At 41.2% G+C, this 20,078-nt stretch overlaps 1 protein-coding gene across 5 annotated transcripts in view; it reads right to left on the bottom strand.

Annotated features, from left to right (window-relative positions):
* Window positions 1-20,078, bottom strand: part of MGAT4D (MGAT4 family member D) — a 94,663-nt gene that overhangs the window by 20,738 nt on the left and 53,847 nt on the right. For 4 of the 5 annotated variants that reach the window (XM_054031153.1, XM_054031155.1, XM_054031157.1 and 1 more), the window contains 3 exons: window positions 16,975-17,088; window positions 14,346-14,421; window positions 2,658-2,772 (listed from right to left, as the gene is read on the bottom strand). In XM_054031153.1, the coding sequence (XP_053887128.1) occupies window positions 2,658-2,772; window positions 14,346-14,421; window positions 16,975-17,088 (305 nt within the window). The remainder of the gene's footprint in view (window positions 1-2,657; window positions 2,773-14,345; window positions 14,422-16,974; window positions 17,089-20,078) is intronic. The other variant, XM_054031156.1, reaches the window with a different exon arrangement.

Here is a 20,078-nt window from a genome sequence, read left to right as displayed (position 1 = left end):
TCATGTAGTTTAACCCCCTGCCAAGATGCAGAATTTGTTGTGTCTAAACCATCCAAGACAGATGGCTATCCAGCCTCCCTTTGAAAACCTCCAGTGATCTCCCTCAATATGTTCATTGGAACCTCTGATGGTGAGGGAACCTTCCATCAGTGGGGTCAGGCTTTCAATGTTGTCTGAACAAGGAAAGAGCATGATTTAAACCAACAAACAAAAACCCCAAACCAATTCATCTCCTGTTTACTAATCCCATATGAAACATCTGTTAGTATCTACTGCAGGTGCAGTTAAGCACCTTTAAAACTGTTAAGTGTTGGGGTTGATGCTAGATGGGAATACAGCACTTGCAGGGTTAGGCCTGGTCTACATGTTCCAGCCTTGTCATTGCTGGCAGCAGCATGTGGTGTATGGATAGCTACAATCCACTGGGAAAAGCAGGCTGCGTCCACACTGCCGTATGTAGCTGCATGCCACAGTAAAAGGCTCTGGGGGCAGCAGGGAAAGACTCCAGCAGCTCCCCACTGCTGGAACCATTACCTGCTGCAGGTTGCTGCTGGAGCCTCTCCCTGCTGCCTACCCTGGAAAGTCTCTGGCAATGGAAGGCACGGCTTGGGAGTGTATTGAACAGTGTTAAGTACGTACCCTGAGATTCAGGCATGTCTTAACTCTCTTCACCTAAGCAGCGCCTCACTATCTATGCTGCCACTTATACCCATGCTAGGGGAGCGTGCAGTGTATGTCGCTATAAGTATATACAGGGCCGGCTCCAGGCACCAGCCCACCAAGCTTGTGCTTGGGGCAGCACCTGGAGGGGGGCGGTGCGGTGCTCCGGCTCCGGCCGCCGGGGAGAGCAGGACCACAGCCGGGGCTCGCTGCCCTCCCCCCGGCGCTCTGGCCGCAGGGGAGAGCGGAGCCCCGACCTGGACTCGCCACCCTCCCCCCGGGGCTCCAGCCGCCCTCCCCTGCCGTGCTGGGGGGGGCGGAAAGGGGGGGGGGCGGCCGGAGGCTTTTTTGCTTGGGGCGGCAAAAAAGCCAGAGCCGGCCCTGAGTACAGACATAGCCAAAGTTGAACAAGTTTAGCTAAAGATGTAATCTTAAATTGATTTAGTTAAAACTGGTGCAACTGTGTGTTTGAAGACTCATACCCATTTAACCTACACCACCTTCACTCCCAACCCCAGGCAATGTCTCATTTCCCTGTTCGGTAGGATAGCTGAAGGCAGCTAAATGGAACAGGGAAGCATCCTGCATAGACATTTCCCTCCTGTATGGCCGCACCATAGATTTGTCTACAAGTTTGCTTCCTCTGCACAACATTCAGGAGCAGGGTGCAGTTCAATATGTTTGTTGCAACAAAATCAGTTTTGAATTACCCATTGTTCGTATGTCTAGACTGTTAAACTTGAGCATGTTGTTTGCTCATAATATGTATATTTTGTGATCAGTCACCATGTTGTCAGATAGTCATTAAAGCAAAACAAACATCTGCTAGTTTATGATGACTTAGCAGACTTAATGCACAAACTCAAAGGGCACTAACAACGAATGGGCCTAGTTTTACCTTTGGATGAGTATGCATAGCTCCCACTGACAATGAGTCAAAGTCCACTGACTTGAAATCAATTGGAGCCAAAGGCAGAATATGGCCCATTGACATTTTGGCAATCTAACCCACTTAAAATTACTTCTAGAGCATCATTCTTGTTGTGCCATAACAAGGATACACAGCTCCCAAAAATTTTATGAAAAATTTAGAATAGATTTGCAAAGGGGCTGCATTTTATTTTTAATCTAGAATTTTTAGGAATTGCTATGCGATCAACTGGCATATAGAAACCTTTTGCATGTTGAAGTATACATGCGTAAAAGGGGAACACTCACCACCAGTGCTGCATAGGGCTCAGGCAGCAGGTGGTCACCTCTTTTCAGTTATAGTCATGTCCGTCAGCTTCCCCAAAGGCTTTTGTCTTAATATGGGGACTTTGGGTATTTGAGCCCTTGTACAGTCAGGATCTTCCCCAGATGGACTCTCTGTCAAGGTAAAGCCTTCTGTTGATCTCCTGGCTTTTAGGACTGGGTTAGGTATCTAGGTCCACTGTCTCCACCAAGCTCCGATCTAGGGCCTGATGATGGGCAGCTATGTTCTGCACCTTGGGGTGCTATGCAGCTGCACCCCCACAACTCCTAGGACCCACTTCCTACCCACGTTTCCCAGCTCTCAACTGAGTAAGTTACATAATTGCAAATAAAGGCTCTAACCATCCTAATAAGCATCTTTGGAAGCCTGCCAAATTATTGTGCAAATTGTCAGGCTTGGAGGGAGGGACTAACTCCTGGGTCCAATTAAGTGTGTAGACAGTTAAATAGGTGCTAGGAACATGGTAGAACCTCTTGTTCCCTGGGGAATGAATACAATGTGACTGGATCTTGGGTTGATAGGATCCTGCACTATAAGGATAGTGCCATACAGCATGGACAGTGAGAGACTCTGAACATAGATTGGGAGTCTGACATGGTTGTAGCATTTCCTAGAGAATCAGGGATTTTGGGGATTAGCCTTTCCAGGAGTTGAAACACAATTCCATGTAAAATTTACATTAGTAGTGCACCTCTGAGTTTGAGCTGACCACTAGTGATCCTGCTGGAGCTGCAACACTTACCAATAAATCCAAGCTGAGAGAATTCAAGAATCATCCACTCATCAGAGGGCTGTTCAAGAGCAAAGTTTTTTATTTTCTGAATGTACTGAGGTTTTGCCACAATATCGTCTTCTAGCTGAAAAAAACCCAGTGAAACTGATGTTTTCATTGCTTACAGAGAGGAGGTTATCTTAATACGTATAAATTATATAATTTTGTTTTATTGCAGTCAAGTGTGTGAGACTCTAGCACATGATAGTGATTTCTCTAGTCTTCTCAAAAGAGCCGCATCTCAGAATCACACAAATATTTGTTTTACAGTAGTACCCATAACATGCTAAGTACTTTCCAGATATTCAAGAAAGCATGAGTCCCTATTTTAAGAGATCTAAGGAAAATCTAAGGATAAATAGACAAACAACAGAGGTTAAGGTAAGGGAAACAATAACATTTTATATAAAAGTAATCTCCATTCATTGTAAGAAGCATGGTAGAAGTGACTCTTTAAGAGAGACTTCTAATGTGAATGGGGTAGAGCTTTGCAGATGAGCTCAGGGAGGTTGTACCATGTATGGGGCTGCATGGGAGAGGACATGGAGGCAATTGTGTGATAAGCTAACAAACAGCTGGACATGGCAGGGGAATACTAGTGGAGCAAGGGGATAGGTGTTGCAAAGCTCAATAAGGGGCAGACTCAGAACTTTAAAATTAGTGCAAAGAAGCTTTAATTAGATGCAAGAGTGGATGGGTAGCCTCTTTACAGAAGAGAGTGGCATGATCAACTTGATGACAAGGAAAAGGACTTTAGCAGCTGCAATTTGTATGATTTGATGGGGACAAAGTGTGCATTTGGAAGGCCAGAGAGAGGCTATTGCAGTTGTTAAGGCAGAATATAATGAAGACCAGAATGAGAGATTTGGCTGTAGTGATGCAAATAAAACAATGGAATTTGAATTGTTGGGGTGGAAGAATTAGCAGGACTTATAGAGGGACTGGATTTGTGGGACAAGGAAAGGGGAAGAAAAAATAACCCTGAGATGACAGAAATCATGGTGAGTCAACAGTGAAAGAAGGTAGGTGGTTTGGAATGGAAGATTAGGAGTCTCCTTTGACCACGTCATCAGCTTAAACTGGTTACAAGACATCCAAGAGGAGATGACAGAGATAAAATGAGATGCAGGAATCAATCTAAGGAGACAGTTATTCAGTGGAGAAATAGATTTTTAAGAGATTACACGAGAAACCGTATGAGCTAGTGAGATTATCTAGAGGCAGGACATTAAGTGAGAATGGCAAGGAGACAAGGACAGAGCTTTGGGGAAACCTCAAGAGAGAGGAGAGGAGGAACCCACCAAGAGAGATATGGACAGAACTATCAAAGGCGGGAAGAAGAGCAAGGGAGGACACTATCTCAAAAACCCAATCAGCATCAAATGTCAAGAAGAAGGCGGCAGCTGACAACATCAAAAAGCAGCAGAGAAGATGAAGATGAGTAGAGGCCCTGAAATATGGCCAGAAAAAGATCATTAAAGACTTCAATGAGAGCAATTAAAGTAGCAGAGAAAGCAGAAGTCAGTTTGGAAGGGATCTAAGATGAAGTTTCATAGAATCTAAGGCCTGAAAGGACCATTGGATCAGCTAGTCTGAACTCCTGTATATTCACAGGCAATTACATTTCACCCAGTTACTCTTGTATTGAGCCCTTAACTTGTATTTGTCTAAAACATAACTTCCAGACAGGCATCAAGTCTTCATCTGAAGATGTTGAGAGATGAAGAATCAACCACTTCCCTTGGTAGTTTGTTCCAGGGGATTAATCACCCTCACTGTTAAAAATGTGTGTCTAACTTCTAATGAATGTGCCAGTTTCTAGCCATTGGTTCTTGTTACGCCTTTGTTATGATGTTGAAAGAAAGAAAGTCAATGCAATGGTTGTGCAGTGCTTGTTCAGGAAGTTTAGCGATGAAGGGGAGGCGTGTGTGGAATTGAATAATCTAGTTGTCAGGATTGACATCTGAGAGCCTAGCAGAACACGAGATTATAGGCATATCTTCCTTTGTTCATCAGTACTTCATAGATTAAAAGAGGCACTTTCATATGAGTGAGGTTGGTATTAAAATTGGGTTTTCAACTAAGGAAACCAGAAAATGAGAAAATAAAAAAAGCAGCAAAATACAATGGAAAAGCAGTTGTTCAGATTTCAGACATTTTAGTAAAGCATTATTTCCCTTTTTCAGACTCTTTAAAAATATTTATTTGTATTTGTGACACATGGCCAGAAAGGGTTAAGCAGTTTGTGTGTGTTTACATATATATTGTTAGAAGTTAACAATGTAATCGAGCAGTCCCTGTCTATGCTGTATTTTGTTAATTCAGAGATCAAAAGGAAATATTAACATTTAAATGAACTGTAAACAGTGATATCACTGTATTCATCTCTCTCTGAAACGTATAGCAAATAATCTGCGAATGGTGGAAGACAGGCAATTGCCTTATGTTAATCCCTGTAGCTAATTACCCATGATGCTTAGGAAATACTACTACTTCAAAGTCTCCATGATTGCCAATTGTTCGCCTAAAGACTCTGAGCTGTCAAAAGAAGGCCTGGAACTATATAAAGATGTCTTGGGTCCTGATCCTTTTTATCTCAGATCTGCTTGATGCTTCACGCAGGGGAAGCTTGAGTTGTAAAACTGAGATCTCCAGTCCCATCTGGATTACCCTGAATATGAACATTGAACTATAACCTATGGACTAATGCTGAAAGAACTCTTTGCAACTACAAAGCTCACCATCTCTACTATGAATCTGATCTCAGAACTGTACTCATGTCTGTACGTATACTGATCTTTTAACCAATATTCTCTCTCTTTTCTTTTTTAATAAATTTTAGTTTAGTTAATAAGAATTGGCTGTAGCGTGAATTTGGGTAAGATCTGGAATATTCATTAATCTGGGAAGTAATGTGTCCGATCCTTTGGGATTGGTAGAACTTTCTTATATGATGAATAAGATTTTCAGTAATCTTCATCATATTTGACTTGGGTGTCTGGGTAGAGGCCTAAGGCTGAGTTGCTTTAGGGAACTGTGTTGTTGGCTTCTGGGTAACCAGTGAGGTATTAGAGAAACTGTTTTGTGCTGGCTTGGTAAATCTAAGTATTGGAATATCCACCAGCTTTGCAGATTGTTTGCCCCATTCTTTGCAGTTCACCCTAATTGGGTAACCCCAGTGTGGCTCTCTGGGACCCCGGCCACAGCATTTTAAACCACTATTCAGCAAATATGCAAACACTGTTTACTTGAAACTAGCATGCCCCAATGTGATCGGAACATTCAGTTCTCATTCCAATAAGAGACTCCGTCCTTTTAAAAAAAACAAAACAAAACAAACAAACAAACACAAACAACAAGGAAAGCTGCAGGTTTAAAAAACACTTAAAGATGACACTAGTTAGGAGATCTTCCAAACAGAGGGCTTGACTCAAAGCCCACTTAAGTCAATGAAAAGAGTCCTATTGACTTCAATGGTCTTTGGGTCAGGATCCAAATAGCATTAAAAAAGCAACTTTAAAATCCCAGTCCACTCAAGTGCTTACTGACAATACAGTGAAAAATGTAACTCTTAAAATAATACAGAAAATACATTTTTTCCCTTAAGATCTGAACTGCCTTATTGTACACTTTTCTCCAAATTAATCTTAGTTTTATTATCTTTTGTAATTTGTCTACCCAAGATCTCTTTCAATTAACTGGGCTGAGATTAAGCTCATCCCTACTGATTTCCACTAATATTAAGTCAAAATGGCACTATATGTGAAAGAAAGCATATAGTGTCCAATAAAGTAAAAATCTTAAATTAATCAAAACTGTACCATAGAATCTCTATGGATAGAAATTCCATGCTTGAATAATAAGAGTACAGCTGTAGGAATATACTATCAATCACCTAACCAGGATGGTGACAGTGATGTTGAAATGCTCAGGGAGATTAGAGAGGTTACAAAACAGGAAACCCACTAATAAGGGAGGATTTATCACCTCAGAACATGTCAACTCAGGACGGGATGCACAATCAAATTTCTGGACACCATTTATGACCGCTTCTTGTAGCGGTTAGTCCTGGAACCCACAAGGGCAAAGGCAATTCTTGATTTAGTTCCAAGTAGTGTACAGGATCTGGTCCAAGAGTTGAACTGCTTGATAATAGCAACCGAAAAGTAATTAAATTTGACATGCAGTAGAAGGAAAATGCCAAAGAAACCCACCTCTAGTAGCATTTAATTTCAAAAAGGCAAGTTAGTTAAACAGAAATTAGAAGGAAGGGTCAAAAAAGTGAAATGGATGCAAGCAGCATGGAAACTTTTTAAAAACACCAAAATAGAGGCTCAAACTAAATGCATCTCTCAAATTATTTAAAAATAAATAAATAGTAAGACCACCAAGAAAATACCACTATGGCTTAATAACAGAGTAAAAGGGGTGGTTAGAGGCAAAAGGACATAATTTAAAAATTGGAGGCCAAATCCTAGTGATGAAAATAGAAAAGAGCAGGAACTCTGACAAATCAAGTGTAAAAGTATAATTAGGGTGGCCAAAAAAGAATTTGAAGAACAACTCATAAAAGAGACAAAAATTAACAGCAAAGTTTTTTAAAAGTAAATCAGAAGCACAAAGGCTGCCAAACAATCAGTCGGGCCACCAGACAATCAAGGTGCTAAAGTAGCACTAAAGGCTATTGCAGAGAAGCTAAATTAATTCTTTACATTGGTCTTCACTGCAAAGGATGTGAGGTAGATTTTTAGGTGACAGATGTGAGGAACCATCTCAGATTGAGGGGTCAATAGAGGAGGTTTTGGAACAAATTAATAATAAGTAATAGGTCACCAGGACCAGATCGTATTCACCCAAGAGTTTTGAAGGAACTCAGATATGAAATCACATATCACAGTTTGTAGTTCTGCAACCTATCATTTAAATCAGCCGTTGTACCAGATTACTGGAGTGTAACAGTGCGAGACTCACCCCTGCAGTGCCTCCTGCTGGTTTACTGGAAATTAGCTCTTTTTCCAGCTCCAGAACACCTGCTACAGCCCGGTGTCCCACTTGCTGCTGGGCCCAAGTCCCTCCTGGACCCAGGTGCCCCCTTTACCCAGGGATTCTGCCCCTCTGCAGCAACCCCCAATTTGGGTTTCCCCACTCAGGGGAACCCCCAACCCCTTATCACCACCTCGCCTCAGTATCAGGCTACTGCCAGTCACGGTCTAGCCCCCATTCACTGGGGCAGACTGCAGTGTACAAGCCACTCATCACAGGCAAGGGGGGTTTGGACCTGCTGCCTCGGCCTAGCCCTTGACTGCCCTCTGCAACCCCAGTACCCTTCTGGGCCTTTAACAAGGCCTGCAGCCTGGGGGGGTTTCTAGGTCGGAGCTCCCCAGCTCCTCTGGCCTTCCCCCAGCCCTGCTCCACTCTAGGTACTCTGTGAGCTCCTAAGCAGCCAGGCCCTTCCCTCTCTAGAGGCAGAGAGAGACTGTTTGTTCCTGGCCCACTGCCCTCTTATAAGGGCCAGCTGGGGCCTGATTGGGGCATGATCTCAGCTGAGGCTGCTTCCCCAATCAGCCCTTAGAGCTGCTTGCCCCCACCACAGCCCCTCCGGGCAGGAGCAGGGTGACCACCCCGCTACATGATGGATAGCTAATATAACATCATTTTTTTAAAAAGCCTCCAGTGGCAATCCTGGCAATTATAGGCCAGTAGGCCTAACTTCAGTATCAGGCAAATTGGTTGAAATGATAATAAAGAACAGAATTATCAGACACATAGATGAGCACAATATGTCGGGGAAGAGTCAACACAACTTCTGTAAACAGAAATCTTGCCTCACCAATCTATTAGACTTCCTTGAGGGTATCAACAAACAAGTGGACAAGGCTGATCCAGTGGATGTAATGTATTTGGACTTTCAGAAAGCCCTTGACAAGATCCCCCATCAAAGTCTGTTAAGTAAAGTAAGCAGTCATTGGATAAGAGGAAAGGTCCTCTCACGGATTTCACAAAACTGGGTGACTGGGCAACAAAACAGCAGATGAAATTTATGTTGATAAATGCAAAGTAATGCACATTGGAAAACATAATCCCAAATATACATACAAAATGATGGGTTCTAAATTAGCTGTTAACACTCAAGAAAGATCTTGGAGTCGAGTAGATGTTTTCGGAGAACTATCCACAAAGTGCAGTGGCTGTCAAAAATATAACTGGGTTCATAGAAGAATTATACTAGTTCACAGAGGATAGAGCCCTCAATGACTATTAGGCAAGATGGTCAGGAACACAACCAGATGCTCTGGGTGTCTCTCAGCCTCCACCTGCCAGAAGCTGGGAATGGATGACAGGGTATGGACCACTCAATAAAATTGCCCTGTTATGTTCATTCTCTCTGAACCATCTGGCACTGGCCACTGTCAGAAGAGAGGATACTGGGTTAGATGGACTATTAGTTTGACCCAGTATGGCCATTCTTATGTTCTTATTAAGTTAATTGCAGTCAAAAATATTGTGAGATGGCAGGGTTTGCTACAGATATTAGAGTGGAGAAGCACCTCAAAAAAGTAAGTCTGAGTATATAACAAATTCTGAATGAAGATGGTGAAAGCTACGGTCATATTTAATGTTTTCATTTAAGTTCCCATGAGTATTGATAGAAAGCACTTCCCAACAACTGTAGTAATTGAGCTACTCAAAGATGCTTTCAGTTTTGGAAATATATAATTACCTCAGGATAAAACAACTCTAAATGGACACAAGAAAAAAAACTACATCTCCTTCTAGGTATGGAGAGATTTGATTGCCTGCTTTTATGGCTGACTTACAATCCTATTATCCTAGCTCTGGCATTAATACAAGTGTCTCAAGGGGCTCTAATGTACTGCAAAAAACTTGAGCAGTTACAGTGAAAATTACAATTGTTTCTAAACATCTCTCAATCTTTTACTGATTAAGAAAGACATTACCACGTATAAAGAGAGCAGAGCTGAAGATACAATAGCTGATCACATATAAAAACTTAAAGAAGAGATGATTGAATAAGTGTTAGGTCTTATTATCTTTTTCCAAATATTTATTTGTGATCAGTGCACTTCACAAAGCAGCTCACCTAAACCCCAATTCAGCAAAGTACTTATATGCTTTGCTGAACTGGGGATTTAGTTGGCATGTGACAGTAAGTGTACTGGAGATACATAATTACATAACTTGATTATCTTTTCAACTTCAGACGTTCATATAAGTTATTTACCAAAATGATGCTATTTCTGAGAAATTAGTAAAATAAACTCTGTTTTAAGATTTCCCTAAAATACTAAACATACCCAACAAGTAAATCAAAAGCGTCAGAAAAAATGTCACCAAACCTCAATTTTAATCTAAAATGTTTATATTACAGTATGTTAAGTAATGGGCTGAGGAAAAGGATTTTTCAGCTTTTTTTTCATGTTGTTATGGAGCTTCCAAATAGTGGCCTAGAGTATTCCCATTAGATCCATGCATGTAGGGGGGTCTCAACTGCCACTGTAGCACCCATTTCATCCCCCTTGTCCCCTTGACTGAAGCCTCTCTGTACAGGTCAGGGTCTGTGCTGGGGAAAGGTACAGAGGCTGGGCAGACCAAGGGAAGGAGTGGCAGGCTGGGAAAGGGCCAAGAGGAAGGGCATTATTTTCCTTCTAGTCCTCCAGAAAAGTCTTAAAAGATAAGATTGCTATAGGCATCACCACAAGCTAGGGCTGGGTATATATGCCACAAGACAGCCCTTAAGATGTCTCGTATAATGTAAACAACATGTAATTATTCTTAAAGGAAACTGGAAATTCATAATAATCATCCCTATGCAAACACCAATATTTCTGATATTGTTACTATCTTCCCCAATCACACCAACAGAAATCATAGAGGTCATCTAGTCCAACCTCCTGCGCAAAGTAGGACCAACCCCAACTAAATCATCCCAGCCAGGGCTTTGTCAAGATGGGCTTTAAAAACCTCTAAGGATGGAGATTCCACCACCTCCCTAGGTAACCCATTCCAGTGCTTCACCACTCTCCTAGTGAAATAGTTTTTCCTAATATCCAACCTAGACCTCCCCCATTGCAACTTGAGACCACTGCTCCTTGTTCTGTCATCTGCCACCACTGAGAACAGCCTAGCTCCATCCTCTTTGGAACCCCCCTTCAGGTAGTTGAAGGCTGCTATCAAATCCCACCCCCCCTTCTCTTCTGCAGACTAAAGAAGCCCAGTTACCTCAGCCTCTCCTTGTAAGTCATATATCCCAGGCCCCTGATAATTTTCCCTCCACTGGACTCTCTCCAATTTGTCCACATCCTTTCTGTAGCAGAGGGCCCAAAACTGGATGCAATACTCCAGATGTGGCCTCACCAGTGCCGAATAGAGGGGAATAATTACTTCCTTTGATCTACTGGCAATGCTCCTACTAATGCAGCCCAATATGCTGTTAGCCTTCTTGGCAACAACGGCACACTGACTCATATCCAGCTTCTCGTCCACTGTAATTCCCAGGTCCTTTTCTGCAGAACTGCCGCTTAGCCAGTCGGTCCCCAGCCTGTAGCAGTGCATGGGTTCTTCCGTCCTAAGAGCAGGACTCTGCACTTGTCCTTATTGAACCTCATCAGATTTCTTTTGGCCATATCCTCCAATTTGTCTAGGTCACTCTGGACCCTGTCCCTACCCTCCAGCGTATCTATCTCTCCCCCCAGCTTAGTGTCATCCACTAGAAGTACAGAGCATTTTGTTTGGAGGCATTGTTAACTTCTGGACAGCCATCCTCTCCCTGACTGTGTCTGAAGTGCATTAGAGACTTTGGTCTCTATGGGTAACATTTTCAGGAGTGTGCAAGTGACATAGGCTCCTCAGTCCCATTTTCAAACATAACTTAGGTGGTTAGGAGCCTATGTCTCATTAACTTTCACTGATACTTTAGCTCCTAATCACATAGGTGCTGGAACTAGGGATGCTGTAGCACCCCCTGGCTTGAAATGGTTTCCATCATGTACAGGGTTTACAGTTTGGTTCAATGGCTCTCAGCACTCCCACTACATGAATGGTTCCAGCACCCCTGCCTAAGCAGGTCAATCATGTTGGAAGATTGGGCTTAGGCTCTTAAGTAGAACCGGTCAGAAATTTTCAGATGGAACATTTTTCCACCAGAAAATGCTGCTGTCATAACTATAAAGGAAAGGGTAACAGCTGTCCTGTGTACAGTACTATAAAATCCCCCCAGACTCCAAAATCCTTTTCCCTGTAAAGGGTTAAGAAGCTCAGGTAACCTGGCTGGCATCTAACCTAAAGGACCAATAAGGGGACAAGATACTTTCAAATCTTGGAGGGGGGGGAGGTTTTTGTTTGTGTTCTTTGTTTGGGAGTGTGTTCGTTCTTGGGACTGAGAGGGACCAGACATCAATCCAGGTTCTCCACATCTTTCTAAACAAGTCTCTCCTATTTCAACCTTGTAAGTAAATAGCCAGGCAAGGCGCGTTAGTTTTCCTTTGTTTTCTCAACTTGTAAATGTACCTTTTACTAGAGTGTTTATCTTTGTTTGCTGTACTTTGAACCTAAGACTAGAGGGAAGTCCTCTGAGCTCTTTAAGTTTGATTACCCTGTAAGGTTAATTTCCATACTAATTTTACAGAAATAATTTTTACCTTTTTCTTTAATTAAAAGCCTTCTTTTTAAGAACCTGATTAATTTTTCCTTGTTTTAGATCCAAGGGGGTTGGATCTGTATTCACCAGGAGTTGGTGGGAGGAAGGAGGGGGAATGGTTAATTTCTCCTTGTTTTAAATCCCAGGGGGGTTGGAACTGTTTTCACCAGGAAATTGGTGAAAGGTTTCTCAAGGCTTCCCAGGGAGGGAATCCAATTAAAAAATGGTGGCAGCAAACCAGAGCTAAGCTGGTAGTTAAGCTTAGAAGTTTTCATGCAGGCCCCTACATTTGTACCCTAAAGTTCAAAGTGGGGATACAGCCTTGACAGCTGCTTTATCAAAAATCAACATGTTCTCCAGGAATGTGTCTTTTTTGACAAAATTCTGATGGAAACCTGCCTACCAAGGATTACCAAAACGTGCCTGGTTTCCTGACAGCGCCCCTGTCTGGCTCCTCAGGAGCCCACCTGGTGTGCTAACATGGAGCCAGAAGCCTGGAACCTCTGGAAGCTCCTAACTCCTTAGCAGCCTAGGCTTCCTGGTTCCAGGGCAGCCTGCAAAATGGGCTGCTGAAGAATCAGGGATTCCAGGCTCCCAAAGCTCCTCCTTAGCCTGAGAGCTCTGGCTCTCAGGATCCCCAAGTTGTGCAGTTCCTCACCTGGCAGGTTGCTGGGGTTCTGGGCAGCCTTGGAAACATTTCTAAAATGGTTGAAATGAAATGGCCAAGTTGGAATTCCCATTCTGTGGGCAATTTCTACATCTCATTTTTCATTGTTTCAGAACAATTTTTTTTTTTTGAAGTTTCAGAATTTTCCTGCAGAACAGGATTTTCCATCTCTGGCCAGTTCTACTCCAAAACACTTTTAAATTTTTATCCTTATCCAGTAGCAGTTCCAGGAAAGACTAGAAGCAGCCCTTCTATGTGTCCTATCCTGCTGCTGACCACCTGGGAGAATCCTTCCATGCAGAATCCTAGGATCCATCATGGGATTGGGCAAGCCTCATTCCCATTCCAGTTCTCTTCCCACTTGAAGGAATAATTGCACATCATAGAATTTCTGGATGCTCTCCTCTCCAGTCAAACCCATGGTAAACATTAAATGAGGTAAAGATGCTTTCTACCTTCGTATTCTTTCCTCATTTCATATCTCTTCCCCCACACATCACCATTATTTTTAGCTAGTTAAGTTTATTGTTTCTCTCAGACAGCTGTTGTGAAATTTTCTAGATAGTTACAGTGCAGTGCATTCTTTTCATTGTAGACTGCTAATCAGCCACATGTCTTGATTTGTACTACAGTTAAGCCCAGATTTGGGGATCTTATGTGGATCCAACCTCCCACCCATTCTGGGGAAGTTGGGGGTCTGGATTTTGCAGTTCAGCATACACACATCCCAGTTTGTTTTAATGAAATGAACCAGTTCATATTTTTCCCATTTGGAAAAATCCTTTAAGAGATTTTGGCTAGCTATGACATGGGCTGTCACCTTGGTCTGTAACCACACTGTCTGTTTATACTACAAGCAAAAATTCATTAAAAACATAAAAAGAACAGGAGTACTTGTGGCACCTTAGAGACCAACAAATTTATTTGAGCATAAGCTTTCGTGGGCTAAAACCCACTTCATCTCCTGTTCTTTTTGAGGATACAGACTAACACGGCTGCTACTCTGAAACCTGTCATTAAAAACACAGATACCCCTAACCTGGCCAGAAAGTTGTTTGATGATTCAGTTAGTTTGCAAGTCTATCATTCAACCCTGCGAATGTCAGAAAGGTACAAATGAAACTACCATTTCAGATCAAATAATACATAGCTATAAGATGAATAACTATGAAAATATGGAGATTCATACTTACAAATGATGTGAGCAAATATACTGAAAAACACAGGAGACTTGTCTTCACTGAGTAGTTTAACAGTTATTAAACTGCCAACACTAAAAATCAGCACATTTTATTTATTGATTTATAGCTGGTTATTGATAATGTGAACATACCTGTAAATAAAATGTTCCCTTAGGTTGTGCATATAGCATTAAAAAGCTATAATCCAAATTCTGTTTAGTTCTCCACCTAAATATAAACAACACATACTGTTAAACTTTTTCTGGATTTCTCAATGGAGTTATCAGCATAATACCAACATTAGAACACTGTAGTTATGAAGTCTATACTTGAAACTGCTCCCACTCACTGTTAACTGGATCAGAGGAAAGCTAGTAAAAAAACAGTGTCTGATGCAAAATAAACTCAGTTTTAGAATTTCCTCTATGCACAGCACATGAACCAATTTATACGTCAAGAAGAGTGGTTTAGTTCACCTGTTTTGTTATAAACACAACAGTCAACACACAGTTATAATTTACTAAGATTTCACCATGTGGTAAAATAGAGTGCTTTTATGAGTCAACACAGAAGCAGGTCGACCAACTTATCTGTAATATTTAATAGTAAAATGTAAATGTTCCTCTACAAAGCAAATAATCTCATTTTGCTATCAATAAAGTTGATGTTTGTTAATCTGCAACAAGACTTTAAAGAAGCAGATTTATAAAAAGTTATACGCAAAAAGATGTCCAGAAATTAATTACTGTAGTACATTTGATAGGCTTATGACTTTAATTATCAAATTCCATGTACCTGATACATTTCTGAGCTAGGTATATTTTTACCTTTATTATCTGAGAGTATATATATTTTCATTTTTCAGTACCTCATAATTTTGTTCAGCAGTAGAGATCAAAAAGGTGATCATTTCATACTTGTCACCAAATCTTTTTCAGGCAGTCTTGCCCATATAGTTTCAGGGGGGGCAATAATGCTTGTGTGAATAAAGAGGGTAGGATTTTGCCATTCATCTAGTACTTAAGACCTTGTAATTAATCTGTTCCTCATTCTAAACATTTTCTAAACATTCCTTCTGAGAAGTGAGAGTCCCTTAAAATCTATCATGCTCATCAGAAGATAGTTAATTTAAAAATTTACAAATAATCACCTGGGGCCAAAAATTAAAAGGAGCTCAAGGCCAAATTAGAAAGTGCTCAAGCACCCAACATGGGAAATTACAAAGTTTGTTTTCATCCCAAATTGGGACAAAAGTTAAAATATCAAAATCTGAGTGGAACACAATGCCTCAAAAGTGATGTAGAATTATCAAAAATGGGACTATTTAGACATTCCTGAATTGAAACATTTCAATTTGGTTTGTCAAACTGATTGCAGTGTTTCATTCTGCATCAATTCGACACTGAAAAGTGTTGACCTGAGCTACCATGGTGCCTTATGAGAGTTGTAGTTTGAGCATGCCATGCCATCAGTCTCCTTTCTGGGCCATGTCCCCCACTTGAACTGCATCTCTTATGACTCACCACCATGATTGAACCAGAGAACAGACTAACGTGGTTCATGGGAGATGCATCCAGCCAGAGAGAAGAACAGGAGCATGAGGCACCATGGCAGCTCAGGCAGACACAGATCGGAACTGAAATTAAACATTTTGATTTTTGACAAACCAAGGTATTTCAATTTGGGTCAATCCAACTTGAAATGAAATACTTAATTTGTTTCTGAATGAAAATTGAAAAAACTTTGGCAAAAAAAATCAAAATCTCCCATGAAAAATTTCAAATTTGTAGAAATTGTATTTTGATGAAAAATTCCCAACCAACTCTATTGATATTAAATATTGTTTGTGCTTATTATTTTTGAAATCCCACAAAGCTTATTATAAAAAGAGAGTTCCTCCCTCGCCTTATTTATAAAGGTTTGAGGATAATTGCAAAATACAATGCCCAAATAAATCTGTTAGTCTTTAAGGTGCCACCAGACTCTTTGTTGTTTTTGTAGATACAGACTAACACGGCTACCCCCTGATACTTGCAAAATACAAATTATAGCTATGCAAGTCTAAGAATTTGGGCCTTGATGGGAGCAACTAGGAATATTCTACTCATATGTACCAAATATATTTGCTCTCTAGAAAGAATGGGATTTAATTAAAAAAAAAAAAAGCAACCTGATTTGATTCATGTATGCAACATGCACTGCTGTTCTGCTACTGTCATCTGTGTTGCTTCAAACTGGCAGCTCATTGCTCTTGAGCACATGAAAGTGGAGCCATGAAAGTTGTTGGTGACAATCTAAACTTATTTTTGGTCTACAAAAAACTGATTGGCTTCTGTAAACCAACCAGTTTCAGGTTACAGTTTCCTGCTAATGAATTTGAAGCAAGTGGGCCAATGATACCACCAGGCGTTAGTAAAGATGATTAATTATATTATATAGAATAAAAAACAACAAAAGTTAGGCCATTTATCACCATACCATACTAATCATTATAAATCATCATCTGGCACTATACATTCAGCTTTAAAACAGTTGGATTTTTAGAAGCAGGACTACAGGGAGAATGTTTAGCTTTCACTCTGAAGTTGATGGACACTGACAACAGCATTGTTACTTGTATACTTACACTTGTATTAAATAAATTTTCATGACCTTCTGTTTAAACTTACAGTGCTTTATCTCTGAAATACACCAAAACTCATCAATTTAAATACAGTGGACTATTTAAAGAAGTTACTGTTGAACAAAATTATTGGAAAGTTTTTACATAGCCTATCTTACCTTACTCTTTCCTTTGAGTCTCCAAATGTTTCCTTGAGATTGGAGAGGTCTGGGTAATAGGAAGCAAGAGGGGAAATAACCTCAATAATGCCCGACTGCACTTCGTTAGGGAAGCTGTAAAGAAAAGATTAATAACTACGGGCTAAATCAACAAAGGGACTTAGACATTGCAACTGCCAGCATTGCAATGCCTAACGTTTAGGCACCCTGATGCTCAGTGGAATCCTGAGCACCAAGTTATACAATGCATCGGGAAAGTCAGGCACCTAAGAATGGGATTCTCAGAAGCCAGAAAGACCTAAGCTAGCCAGTAGGAAATGTGGAGGAGAGGAGCAGGGTACCCCATGCTTCAAATGTAGTTAGGTGCCTAAGTGCAGGTCAAAGGGAGGTGATTATCTCCACTTGGAATTCATAGCCATGAATCCTTTCCTGAAGGCAGGTCAGCCCTGTCTCACAAAATGACAGACAGACAGAGAGAGACCACTCCACCACAACTAATAGCCCAGAGGTTACAGCACTCATCTACGATATGGGAAACCTGTTTTTCAAATACCTACTCAGCCCAGTTTTGAGCAGGGATTTGAACCTGGATCTCCCAAGTCAGGTCCCTAATCACTAGGCTGTTGGGTAACCTGGGATGGGTGTACAGATACACACACACTCTCTCTCACTTGTTTTTTGATCTGCTTCCCCCGACTGTTTGGCATGCTCTGCGAATCCCTACGAGATCAGGCCCCACAGGTGAGACAGGCAGGGGAACAACTAGTTTGAGAATCCTGCTGGGTCTTAGACATCAGCTAGGATGCTGAGCAGCTCAGTGGAGTCAGGATTCAGATGGTTTTGTGCATGCCCACTGGCAAAAACTTAGGTGCCTAGGGAATTTAAGCACGTACAGGTTTAGACGGTAACTGACTGGACATTTTTAAGATCTCACTGGTGCCTAAAGGGGCAGTTAGGTACTTAAGAGTTTGTCTACACAATGGGATAATGTACTCAAAGGGGATGTGATTTCTAAAGCACATTAATTGGTCCATGTAGACCCTGCTGGTGCGCGCTAAATGTTCCCTTATCTGCTTTGATATAGTGCTGTTTGAAAAAGTACTATGTTAAAGCATACTAGGGAACCCTTAGACCTGCTGGTGCACACTACACGAGCCAATTAATACACACTTTAGTGTACTTTAGAAATCACACTCCTGTACAGCTCATTATTCACCATGTAGACAAGCCCTAAAATTCCTTGTGTTAATCCTGGCATAGGGATCTGTGCAGGCAGTTCCTATCCCCATGTTCAATCCCAGACCATATCTACATGGGCAAAAATATGTGTTTTTAAAAATCAAGCTAACTCAGTTAAATAAACTTAACTCAACTGAAAAGTATACTAAGGCTTGGTCTACACTTGGAAGTTTTACGGGAATAACCATTTTGGTTCAGACATTTTACTAAAATAGTTAAACTAGTAATAGCCCTAATGTGGATGCAATTAAACTGGTATAAAAGTGACTTATACTGATATAGGTATCAGAGGGGTAGCCGTGTTAGTCTGAATCTGTAAAAAGCAACAGAGGGTCCTGTGGCACCTTTGAGACTAACAGAAGTACTGGGAGCATAAGCTTTCGTGGGTCAGAAAGTCATCATGAAGTGAGGTTCTGACCCACGAAAGCTTATGCTCCCAGTACTTCTGTTAGTCTCAAAGGTGCCACAGGACCCTCTGTTGCTTTATACTGATATAGTTATTCCCCATCCTGTATGGGAATAGCTATGTGCTATAGAGTAGAGGTGTCACACTTCATGTACATTCTTCATGAAGTCTTTGGCTTTCCTATGACACACTTCCTGTTGTGGAGCAGAAACAAAGGAACGTAGAACAGGACAGTAGCAGGCTACAGTTGCAGAAAGTTCTACCACCCTATTTCTGTGCATAGTTTCCATTCTTAATAAAGGGTTATCTTCAAACTGGTCTGCTCGTTGGTAAAAAATGGTTATCTTCCTTTCTAAAACTGTTCTTTGAGATGTTTTTTACTTGTTCAGTTCCACTGTAGGTGACTTGAAGCAAAACACACATATAAGTAGGTTCAGAATCTACCTGAACAGAGATTGTAAGACAACCCATTCGAAACTGGCATCATCTCTGGACTGATGCGCAATGGCATAATGAGAACCAAAACTGTGGACTAATGACAAAGTGGCTGCTTTACAAATATCTACAATTGGCACTGGCCCCAAGAAAGCTGCAGAAGCTGCCTGTCCAGTGATGAATGCACAAACACTCTAGTCGGCAGAATAGTATTAGCCAGTTGGTAACACAAACACACATGAAGTGGGATCCAGTATGAGATTTTCTGAGTGGAAACTGGTTGGCCCTTAGCTCTGTCTGCAACCACTACAAACAACTGCATAGAGGATCTAAAAGATTTACTCCCATCCATGTAGAAAGCTAAAACCCTTCTCACATCCAATGAGTGAAGCTGTTCCTCATCCCTATGTGCATGGGGTTTTGGAAAGAACAATGGCACACAGATTGCTTGGTTAACATGAAAATCAGAGGCTGCTTTCATGAGAAATTTTGGGTGAGGACAGAGATAAACTTTATCCTTATGGAAAACTGTGTAGGGGGGTTCTAACAACCCGCCCACCCTTTTGGCTGAGGTAATTGCCACTAGAAATGATACCTTCATGGAAAGGTGAAGAAGAGAGCAAGTTGCCAGGGGCGCAAAGGGAGGTCCCATCAATTTTGCTAGAACTAAGTTCAGATCCCCAGGAGGGATGGGGTTTCATACATATGGGCATAATCTGACCAAGCCCTTTAGGAATTGAGTGATGATAGGGTTTGAAAAAAGCACTTGTCCCTTTCAAGCAAAGACTCAGTTTTTCAAGTGTTGCTAAACATCTACCAGAGAGTAGGATAACAGCAAGCAATGTTACAGTGAAATCTCAGCCTCAACTGTATTTCTTCATAACAGTCACACTTGAATTCAGTCTTTCAAAGTCTTTTTAAAATTACTTCATATTGAATGGCAATACAGACAACTGAATTAGTGCATTTCACTGAAGCAGATTGCTATCCAAAATCCATGGCCCTTAAAAAAAGAAGTAGAACT

Source organism: Malaclemys terrapin, chromosome 5 (genome assembly GCF_027887155.1).
Source record: "Malaclemys terrapin pileata isolate rMalTer1 chromosome 5, rMalTer1.hap1, whole genome shotgun sequence".
Classification (NCBI taxonomy): Eukaryota; Metazoa; Chordata; order Testudines; family Emydidae; genus Malaclemys; species Malaclemys terrapin.
Note: the sequence above shows the minus strand (reverse complement) of the source record. Positions and strands in the feature narration are given on the sequence as shown.